The following is an 11,288-nucleotide window of genomic DNA, read 5'->3' on the forward strand; positions in this document are numbered from 1 at the left end:
GACACAAACTTTAGCAATGTCGCCACCTAGTGGATGCACCTGAGTGGTGACTGAAAGCTTTAATGGCGAGTTTCGCCGTGTGAAGCGGCACCGAATGTACAAGAGAGTCAACTTATTTTTTTAAATAGTTTAACAGCTACAGCTCTTCAGTAACAAGGTCAGTGTTAATCCACACACTTTGGCAACGTGTTTGGTAATTCTCTACAGGACAAGATGATGATAAATTCGAAGAAACATAATTCTTAAAATACAAATTATGTTGAATCCACTACAAAAAAGAAGACAAATACTAATATTTACTTTTGTAGGTTTTCTTTTAGTTCTTTGTGCACTTCTAACCCTGGTTAAACTAATTAGGAATTTGATAATTAGCTCAGCTGGGGTTTAATTAACTCTAGAAAATCACTTTAGAAAATTTTTGAATAAAAGATTTTCTTAAAATCTTAGTTTCTTAATTAAACTGCTTACTTGAAAGCATTAAAGCATTTTTGCATGACCTCCTGCCTCCATATTGAGGACACACTGATGTTGGAGGACCATTTTATTCTCAGAAGAAAAGGGTACTAAACAGAGCTTTTCCTTGTCACTGGGCTCATTTGTATCTTTTACCTGCAAAGGTGCATGGAGTTTACCTTTCAACTATAACTCTTACAGCTAATTAAAGGTACAAGAATGGTTCATAAGGCCAAAATGTTTCAAGTTTCAAGTTTAATTTATTTATATAGCACCATTTACAACAGTAGCAGCTGACCAATGTGCTTTACAGCATCAAATAAAATAAGTAGTAAATAAAACATAAAGTAAATAAATAAAATCACAGCTAAAAACCAAAGTACATCAACAACTCTATTTTAAAATATAACAAAATATAAGAAATGTACACCTCAAATCATTTTTTTAAAGGTACTCTACATTCACATTACCATGTAAAAGATAAACAGTTAAGCCGGGAGCAGGGGGAATGTAATTATTATTGAATTATCTTTTGGTTTATGGTGTATTTTACCTTCTATAAAATGAGCAGTAGAAATAATTGCAGGTTATATATATATATATATATATATATATATATATATATATATATATATATATATATATATATATATATATATATATATATAGTTAGGTCCGAAAGTATTTGGACAATGGATTTTGCCTTTATACACCACTACATTGGATTTGAAATAAAACAATCGAGATGTGATCGAAGTGTAGACTTTCAGCTTTATTTTAAGAGGTTCCAGAAAAATATGGCATTTACCATTTAGGAATTACAGCCATTTAAAGCAAAGTACGTCATTTTCAGGGGCTCAAAGGTATTTGGACAATTGACTGACAAGAAGTTAACTGGCCAGGTGCAGTCCATTCTCTCGTTACTTCAAGACAAATGAAGCAGATAAAAGGTCTGGAGTTGATATCAGGTATTGAGTTGGCATTTGGCAGCTGTTTGACTGGAGCTACCAATATGAAGTCCAAGGAGATCTCAATGCAAGTGAAGGAAGCCATCATTAGGCTGAAAAAACAACATAAATCTATAAGAGAGATAGCAAAAACCTTCGGTGTGGCCAAATCAACAGTTGGGTACATTCTTAAAAAGAAAGAAAGCACTGGTGAGCTCAGCAACATCAAAAGGCCTGGAAGACCACGGAAGACAACTAATGTGGATGATCGCAGAATCCTTTCCTTGGTGAAGAAAAACCCCTTCACAACATCAACAGAAGTCAAGAATACTCTGGGTTTCAGAGGGTTTACAACAAGGTGCTAACCACTGGTAACATTCAAGAACAGGAAAGCCAGATTAGACTTTGCCAGAAAACATCTAAAAAAAGCCTCCCATGTTCTGGAATAAGATTCTTTGGACTGATGAAGCCAAGATTAACTTGTACCAGAATGACTGGAAGAGAAAAGTATGGTGAAAGAAAGGAACAGCTCATGATCCAGAGTATACCACATCATGTGTCAAACATGGTGGAGGCAGTGTTACGGCATGGGCATGTATGGCTGCCAGTGGAACGGGCTGACTGGTGTTTATTGATGATGTGACTGCTGACAGAAGTAGCAAGATGAATTCTGAGGTGTATAGGGCTGTACTCTCTCCTCACATTCAGCCAAATCCTACAATACTGATAGGACGCTGCTTCACAGTGTAGGTGGATAGTGACCCTAAATATACTGCGAAAGCACCTCACGACTTTTTGAAGGCAAAGAAATGGAATATTCTTCAATGGCCAAGTGAGTCGCCTGATCTCAACCCAGTGAAGAGCACGCTTTTCACATACTGAAGAAAAGACTGAAGGCAAAAAGACCCACAAGCAAGCAGCAACTGAAGGTGGCTGCAGTAAAGGCCTGGCAAAGCATGAGCCCCTGAAAATGGAGGTACTTTGTTGAAAATGGCTGTAGTACCTACATGGTAAATGTAGGTATAATAAAATATAATAAATAATATATAATATAATAAAATAAAATATTTTTGTGGAACCTCTTAAAATAAAGCTGAAAGTCTACACTTCCATCACATCTTGATTGTTTTATTTCAAATCCATTGTGGTGGTGTATAAAGGCAAAATCGCAAAAACTCATTTGTCATTGTCCAAATACTTCCAGACCTGACTGTATATATACCGTATATATATAATGTTTTAAATCTCTCAATCAGTGTTGCAGTCAGCTCGGTTTATTCAGAATGCATTATGATGTTTTAGTCTCGATCGTAAGCTGCTGTGGAAAAACCAAATCTCCAAACTGTGATGTGAAGCTTCAAGAAGTCAGTGGATCACAGGTACATTCACTGGATAGAAATACACACTTAACACTCTGTTAATACACAGCATTAGTGTGTACACTGTGTTATATATACAGTATAGTGTGTTATATGTGTTATTGTGTACAGTGTGTTATATTTGTAAGTTAAAAAATACACTTTAAACACATTTACCAGACAAATCTACACACTGTCCTCATGTCTTTTGTGCTCTTTTACAGAGCTGGTTGCCAGAAGTGCGTAATGAAAGCAGCTACACTGTGGTGGAGTTTATTCCGTTTCACACTGTGATGTAGCGCACACACACACACACACACACACACACAAAAACAAACACATACACACTTTGGTCACTGTTTTCTTTTTTCTTTTTCATAAGCTTAGTGATTGCGGTTATAGTCTGCACGCTAACGCTATAACTGCCAATCGCGGTTATAGTCTGCACGCTAACGCTTCTCACACACGTCTAAGGTGTACAGCTCCATCTTCCGCTTCTCATTCTCAGAGTGTGACCTTCTGCACTAAAATTCTCACACGAGTTTTTCTCTACATGATCAAACTAAACCTTTGTCCATGTTTCTCATATGTAGCTGCTGCTGCTGATAGTGTAATGTTTCAGAAGGGAAGATGGCTGCAGCTTTACTGCACATCTTCTCTTGCTGTCTTTGTAACTGTTTAACACCAGGCCATAATGCCATTGCAGATCAAATGTTTACTGAATGAAGCGTGTGTTCTTTCAAGCAAAGGGTCACTTTCATTTGTGACATTTGGCAGGTGCCCTTATCCAGAGCGACTTACAGTTATCTCATTTATACAACTGAGCAGTTGAGGGTTAAGGGCCTTGCTCAAGGGCCCAGCAGTGGCAGCTTGGTGGTTGAGCAAACTCTCAACTCTTGGTGGTTGAGCAAACTCTCAACCTTCCGATCAGAAGTCCAAAATCTTAACCACTGAGCTACCACTTCCCACTTTCAAACCTGTACCTGTGTCACTGTGTCTTATTTTATTCTTCTGTAAGGAATAACACACTCTGTGTGGTGCTGTTATAGGGTATTAATCAGTTTTAATTAATTAGTTTGGTGTGCTGAAGCTTGTACAGACACACATTCACACACTCATTCACATCTAGGGCCAGTTTATCTCAGCCAGTCCACCTACAGACATGTTTTTTCCACTCGTCCTCTAGTCTGTGAACAGAGGCAGGAAAAAAGAAAGGAACGCAGGAGTGTGCGTATAAAACAGTGTAGCAGTGACTCCCCTGGTGTTTGTGGACTGGACTAATAAAAGATTTAAAAAAGAAAAAAGAGTGAGTGTGTGTTGTTCAACTAGGGGGCAAACTGGAGCATTAAATTCAGAGCTGTAAACTCAGCTACTGACAGAATGTGCTAATGATGTAATCCTTCATTAACAAACTAAACATTTAACCCTGTAACTGTGTCTCTTTCTAAAAGAACTAAATTAGGGGTTTCACAGCAACCAGACACCATAAAGCCATCATTTAGTAATGAACTGCAGTGTGTTCATGTGTTGTGTAGGAGATAGAGTGTGTTCAGCTCAGTGTGTGGATTCAGAATGTATCTCTCAGATAAATGCAGATAAATGAACACATTTAAGAGGAGCTGTTGATGTCTTATTGCTCACTAAAATGATTTTTTTTTGTCCGGCCCACTCGACATTAGACTAAGTGTAACGTGAGCCGTTACCTAAAATGAGTTCGACACCCCGACCCTAACCAATCCCCTATACCAGAGAAACTAAACTGAATGGATTTATAATTGTTTATCACTAAATAAATTCACTGTTTTTGTGAAATCTCACCTAAATGGTTTGGGGATTTGAGAAGATGTTTTTCTACAAATATAATATGATTTCTAATCTTTTCATCAGGAAGAGATGAAAAAAAACTTGTGGTCAGAGTGAGTTGAACTGCCACTTCCCCTTCACTCCTGTAGCTCTAAATTTCTTCTTGTTTGAAGCTTCCTTACTGACAATTTACAGTTTGTGACCAGAGATCAAGTTTCATCATGAAGATCCTCCACATTCACTTCTGTAAGTTTATTTCCTTTAGCTAAATCACTGATCATATTTAATGAATACATTCCTGATTGATGCATTTGTGTGTTACTTCTTAATGAACAGCGAATCACCACAAGTCAGGTTTTTAAAAAAGAAATTTAATTTTAATTTTATTTTTGTTTTTTTTACTTGCTAGATCTACTTGTGTGCTGTGGAGCTGCAGAAAGTTTCACAGAGAAGTCGGTAGATTTGGGACAAAATGTGACTGTAAAGTGTGAGGTGTCTGTAAGAGATGTGCACTGGTTCCTGATGAAGCCGTCAGAACCTCCACTGTTTATATTACGCTCTTTCTCAAGCAGATCCCTGAGGACAGATTACAGTAACCCGGCTTTCAGCAAGACTTTCTCACTGCAATTTAACAGCAGTTTATTTATACACAATATCAGTACTAATGAATTAGGAGTGTATTATTGTATTCAACCTGGTTCACCTCCCAACATCAGCAGTGGAATCAGACTTTACACCCAGAATCACTCAGCTGGTGAGTTTATTTATTATATTTACAGGAAGTGTGTGTGATAAATCAATACTTTATTATAATTTAACTGAGCGGTTTATTTAATGATGAAGTTTAACTATCTGATCTTTATCCTGTTTCCAGTGAATCAGACATGGAAGATTGAAGTGCTTCAGAATCAGACAGCTGGTAAAGATGAAGAGATCAGACTCTGGAGAAATCTCTTCATTATATCGGGAATGATGAACTGTGTTGTGGTCGTTGCAGTCACAGGTGAGTTTTGTGAGGAATAAAACACTGTGTAGAAGTGTTATAGGAAAATAATCAGTGATGGGGTGGACTGATGAAGCAGAATTACTGATGAAACAGAATAGCATTAAAAATGAAAATAGAAACAAAATATTCAATATTAAAGACTCTGCACTAGGCGACTTTAAACAGAAGTAAGTGTACAACATTGATCAGCTTTTACACAACCGTGTGGAGTCCACGTCAGCTCGAGTGCACTCTGTCACTACAGTTAAAGAGGGACGTAGCAAATACTAAGAAACTCTGAAATTCAAGCATATATTTGTTGTTGTTGATGAGAATTTAATCTGTAATGAAAAATGTATTAAATTAGAGAAGGATGTAAAAGAGAAGTATTTTCACTAAAGCTCTCAAACTTTTAGTCCTCACTGTGTATATATGTTTCATTAATGACATGAATTTATTCAGAATGCATTGTGATGTTTTAGTCTCGATCGTAAGCTGCTGTGGAAAAACCAAATCTCCAAACTGTGATGTGAAGCTTCAAGAAGTCAATGGGTCACAGGTACATTCACTGGATAGAAATACACACTTAACACTCTGTTAATACACAGCGTTAGTGTGTACAGTGTGTTAGTGTGTACACTGTGTTATATGTGTTAATTTGTACAGTGTGTTATATTTTTAAGTGAAAAATACACTTTAAATGCATTTAACAGACAAATCTACACACAGTCCTCATGTCTTTTGTGCTCTTTTACAGAGTTGGTTACCAAAAGCGCATAATGAAAGCAGCTACACTGTGGTGGAGTTTATTCCGTTTCACACTGTGATATAACACACACACACACACACACACACACACACACACACACACACACACACACACTGCTCATTGTGGGGTTTTTTTTCATAAGCTGTGCTACACAATTGCGGTTATAGTCTGCAACACGTCTCACACACGTCTAAGGTGTACAGCTCCATCTTCCGCTTCTCATTCTCAGAGTGTGACCTTCTGCAGTAAAATTCTCACACGAGTTTATAATCACAATCAGTGACCTGCAGTTGATTATTTTCCTGTAACAACACATCCCCAAGTGTTTTATTCCTCTTATACCCCAGCAGTTTTTTCATATCTAGCCCCATTACACACACCCACAAACTTACCTTTAAATGCAGCAGTGTAATATCTCAAACCAAACCAACACAAATAAACGTAAATGTCTTTATTTAATTTTTTTTATATGGGGACCAAATTTACAGTGGCTCCCCTGGGTCTCGCAAAAAAGTGTCCTATTTCTCATGATTTTTACTGCCCCTTGCTGGGCATTTGTGGTAGTTTGACCAAGAGTTAAATTTGTATTACACATTGTTAATGCAGTCCTAGCATATCTTAAACATTTCCTTGCACTTTCATGTAAAACTAAAATATTACTAAACATAAAAAATTTAATAATGATTTAATAAATCATTTATGACTATGATTTAGGTCTCTTTTCAAATTTTCATACAAATGTTACATTTGTTTAATAATCACCAATGTAATGTAAAAGTTAATATAAAATTGTCTTGAAACTGTCTTGAATCTTTCTTGTGAAATCTCATTTTAATGGTGTGGGTGTGCAAGAAAACATATGACAGATGAGGAGTAAAAACACTCTCACACACACACACACACACACACACATTGTGGTCAGAGCAAGATTAGCTCCCTCTTCCGTATACTCCAGCGTCTGAAGCTCAACTGAAGTGTTTCCTGACTGAGGCAGCTTAGCCTCAGAGTGTTTAGTGCTTGTGCACGGCGTTCAGAATTCAGCATGAAGGTAGTAAAACTTCATTTCTGTGAGTAACTTCACACCTTTCTGATTCAACATGTATTCTTTCCATACTTTGTACCTAAAACGTTGTCTTTTGAGTTTTGTTTCTGCATGATTGACATGAAGGTTTTTCTAAATCCTTGCTGTGTATCTGTGGGTTTTGTCTTGACTAGATCTACTTGTGTGCTGTGGAGCTGCAGAAAGTTTCACAGAGAACTTGGTAGATTTGGGACAAAATTTGACTTTAAAGTGTGAGGTATCTGTAAAAGATGTGTACTGGTTCCTGATGAAGCCGTCAGAACCTCCACTGTTACGCTCTTTCTCAAGCCAATCCACAAGGGCAGAATACAGTAACAAGACCTTCAACAAGACTTTCTCACTGCAATATAACGGCAGTTTATTTATACACAATATCAGTACTAATGAATTAGGAGTGTATTATTGTATTCAACCTGGTTCATCTCCCAACATCAGCAGCGGAATCAGACTTTACATCCAGAATCACTCAGCTGGTGAGTTTATTCAGTTAAGATTTCTGTAAGCAATTTAATCCTTTTAGATTTCAGACTATATTCTGTGATTTAGAAAATTCTACAATTGCAGAATTTTTTTGTTGTTACTTATTTTTCCCTTCACTTCTATGTCTGACATAACACACTGCAAAAAAATGTGTCTTTGTACATAAACCATACATTAAGTGCACCATTTAATTTCCAGAGAATCAGGCGTGTGAAGTTGAACAGCGGCCGAATCAGACAGCAGATAAATGTGAAGACGCTGGACTCTGGCGAAGTCTCTTCATCATACTTGGAATAATAAACTGTCTTGTTGTAGTTGTTGTCACAGGTGAGTGTAAATATACTCTAGAATACTCCTTAATAAGCAACTGAATATACAGTTAACAAGGTTTTTGTTGTTGTTGTTGTTTTTGTCAGATAGAGCTAAGCAAGTCAGCAAGTTTAAAGGGTTAACATACTGTATCTGCCTATCACTAAGAGCTAACTATAAAATCTTATCAGTTTTGTACTTTTTGCATATAGGACACCCGTTGAATACACTTAAGCTGAATATACAATGTTGTTTACTCGTTCTTCCTTGTTAATTGAATCTAATTCCATCACAAGTGGTGCCAACTTTGCTATCAACAAAATCCAAGCGGGCAGAGACAAAAACCCGAGTGTATGTCTGTAGACAACACAGCCAATTTTTTTCCAGATAAGAAAACAGTGAGGCAAAATCTGGTGTGATGCTGCTTAATAATTAGCAGTTCCACCATTTTGTTTTTAACCCGAAGTGTAGTTTTCAAGTTTTCACGTTTTGCCGTAGCAACGGGTCTTAAATGTTACATCTAAACTGTAAATGTCGGCAGCTAAGATATATGGATATTGAACTTACAGGACTTTACTGTCAATTTATTACTCTTAGGCCTGTTATTGATTTAGGGCAGTGAGTGATTCTCAATGTAGGGTCTGTGATTTTATTTATTTATTTATTTATTTTTAAACTTGTTACTGTGCTGAAACTCACAACCCACCATTACCAAAGTCATATTCATTATTATCCTGTTTGACTTTGATCCAGACCTCAGTTGCTCAAATGCAAGTCGGCTTATAAATAATGTCAACTTCATTTAGGAATATGACTTCAAAAAATAACCAAAATATTAAATGTTTAAACAATGAGGGAGTCTGTGAAATATATTTTACAGTTAAAGGGGTCCCTGAATGTAAAAGGTTTGAGGACCCGTGATTTAGGGTTATGGGTACATGAGGCCCATCTGAGACGGTGTATAATAAATTCATGTAAATAAATTCATGATTGTTTTGGGTTCATTCTGAACAAATTGTGACATTTTAGGTTTTAGAGTTCGTCACTGCAAAAGAACTACAAAAACTCAAGCACGACCTCCAGACCCTGGTTTGCAGCCACCTCAGGACAACACCGGCCCTATGGTAGGCTAACTAATTTTTTTTTTTTTTTTTTCCAAATGTGAATTAATATTTAAAAAATTTTTTACAACTTGATATTTTAATACATTTGGCTCTAAAAAAAACACTTAATTGAACTGCTATTATGTTCAGGTCATTTTGCAACTGCAATTTTGACAGTGTCGTTTATTCTAATCATTGTGATGAAGAGATAAATTTATCTAAGTTATAGCAATGGCTGTTAAATGCCCCAATGCATTTTCACACAAAATGACACACAAAGCAAATTCTCTTATTCTTACAGATGTGTGTAACATACTGTTGGTTATTTTTACAGTTTTATATCTACTCTTTAGAACATGTTGACAAAACTAAAAGTACACCAGCTACAGTGTACTTCATCACTGTAAAATCATTGGTTTAAAAATGAAAAATAAATAAATAAATAAACGTCTAGCTAATTTTCCTACTCTCACTGAATAATACACTCAATAAAAATTTTCTCTAAAAAATTGTTTACCGGATTAAAACTTGCTCGCATAAAAACCTAATAAATAGATTAACGTGAACTGAAAGTAAGGAGGCGTAAATAAATATTTGGTATATTTGGAAATAATCCTATTACTAGTACATCTAGAAGTACTTCCATTTAATCATTTCTACACATGCTACTCCATCAAAGTATGTAACTTAATGTACTTCTTTTCCAGTATATATTAGTATAAAAATACAAAGTAAAGCAGTTGTATGTACTGTGACCTTACTGAGGATAAACATATTATGGTTTAATATGTTAAAGTCACAGAATTGTCAGATAGAACATTATAATTCCTGTGCTGTGGTGTTTATGCAGCATTGTGGTTATATGTACAATACAAACAGCGTACACACTCGGACAGCTCTGCTCTCACTTCAGCAGTGCGGTGTGAAAAACCTGGTTTGTTGTAGACATCTCCATACGTGTGTTTGACATTTTGACATGAATCTACATCTTCTGTATCAAGAACTGTATCATAGTTCACTTTCACACAAATGCAATGCAATGCATTTAATTTTTTTCACCACTGTGTTGCATCTTAAACAGATGAGTTAAAGAGTTAATGTGTTTATTAACCCAGTCACATAATGTCGTTCTTACAGTATGCCGAGGGGAGTAATCTCAACAGCACATACGCTCTTCTGCAGCTACCGAACCCGTGACCCGGAACGACTCCATAGCTGCAGGTTCAAACCCCATCACATGGACTTCATATTATGTTTCATCATATCCATAAAGAAACCTCATTTCTTCAGCTACTGATTTGTGATGGATGATTAATTTTGAAATAAGATGAATTGATTCATCTTGGTTCCACAAACAGATCTTTTTTTAAAGCCCAATCTTTATAAGCTAATGTGTATTTCTAGATGCTGTTTAAGTTGTGAATCAAATTTCACATTGTAAGAGTCACTTAAAGACATGATTTGAAAGAATCAAATCACTGAACTGAGTCACTGGACTGAAGTGAGTCATGTTTCAAACGCTGAAAAATGTCTACTCATTTACTAGAACGTCAGCCATTTTAAGAAACATTTAAAAAGCAGAAGAAAAGCATACAATTTGCTCTAACAAGACTTTCATTATATGTTGTCTCGCTGGCAGAGACATTCCCATAATGCACTGACAGTGTTTCAGTTTAAATACTAAGGTTAGTTTACATGTGTAACATTAAAATAACTATGCAATGAAATAAAGTGTAAAATGATCTGTTTTAATATAGCTTTGGTCTGTATGTTCTCTTTGTTACGCTGATTAGTCCATTAACAAGCTGAGTTTTGGCAGGCTGCTAATAATGTTTAAAGTTAGCACACTCACTTTTCATCAGCCATTACAAGATACATGATTATTTAAAATAACTGTATAAAAAAATCTTATTTCCACTATTCCACTCTTACTCTAAAATCTTTGGTGTCTGATCTTTGCTTCTTTAGGCGCTACAAGTCAAATGTAGCTACATACAGAT

General features: G+C 36.0%; 1 protein-coding gene across 2 annotated transcripts; it reads left to right on the forward strand.

Moving 5' to 3' along the window:
- Positions 1 to 50: 50 nt before the first annotated feature.
- LOC117596080 (uncharacterized) lies at positions 51 to 11,030 on the forward strand. 2 transcript variants are annotated; one of them, XR_008300984.1, is made up of 11 exons: positions 51 to 157; positions 2,703 to 2,779; positions 2,983 to 4,807; positions 4,971 to 5,315; positions 5,436 to 5,564; positions 6,029 to 6,105; positions 6,304 to 7,382; positions 7,531 to 7,869; positions 8,075 to 8,203; positions 9,215 to 9,309; positions 10,426 to 11,030. XR_008300984.1 is itself a non-coding variant. In XM_053229479.1 (8 exons), the coding sequence occupies exons 3-7, from the start codon at positions 4,783 to 4,785 to the stop codon at positions 6,376 to 6,378; spliced, it is 651 nt and encodes a 216-aa protein (XP_053085454.1). In that variant the 5' UTR covers positions 51 to 157; positions 2,703 to 2,779; positions 2,983 to 4,782; the 3' UTR covers positions 6,379 to 7,382; positions 7,531 to 8,066. The 2 variants fall into 2 exon arrangements, 1 of the variants encoding a protein (XP_053085454.1); XM_053229479.1 differs by lacking the exons at positions 8,075 to 8,203; positions 9,215 to 9,309; positions 10,426 to 11,030 and having other exon boundaries at positions 7,531 to 8,066.
- Positions 11,031 to 11,288: the final 258 nt, after the last annotated feature.

The sequence above is a fragment of the Pangasianodon hypophthalmus genome, chromosome 25, assembly GCF_027358585.1.
Source record: "Pangasianodon hypophthalmus isolate fPanHyp1 chromosome 25, fPanHyp1.pri, whole genome shotgun sequence".
Lineage (NCBI taxonomy): Eukaryota > Metazoa > Chordata > Actinopteri > Siluriformes > Pangasiidae > Pangasianodon > Pangasianodon hypophthalmus.

Bases quoted from the DNA above. Each gene is read 5' to 3' on its own strand.
- LOC117596080 (XM_053229479.1), top strand. From the start codon at position 4,783: ATGAAGATCCTCCACATTCACTTCT. The intron at 4,808-4,970 runs GTAAGTTTATTT...TTTACTTGCTAG, and splicing joins GATCCTCCACATTCACTTCT to ATCTACTTGTGTGCTGTGGA. The intron at 5,316-5,435 runs GTGAGTTTATTT...TCCTGTTTCCAG, and splicing joins CACCCAGAATCACTCAGCTG to TGAATCAGACATGGAAGATT.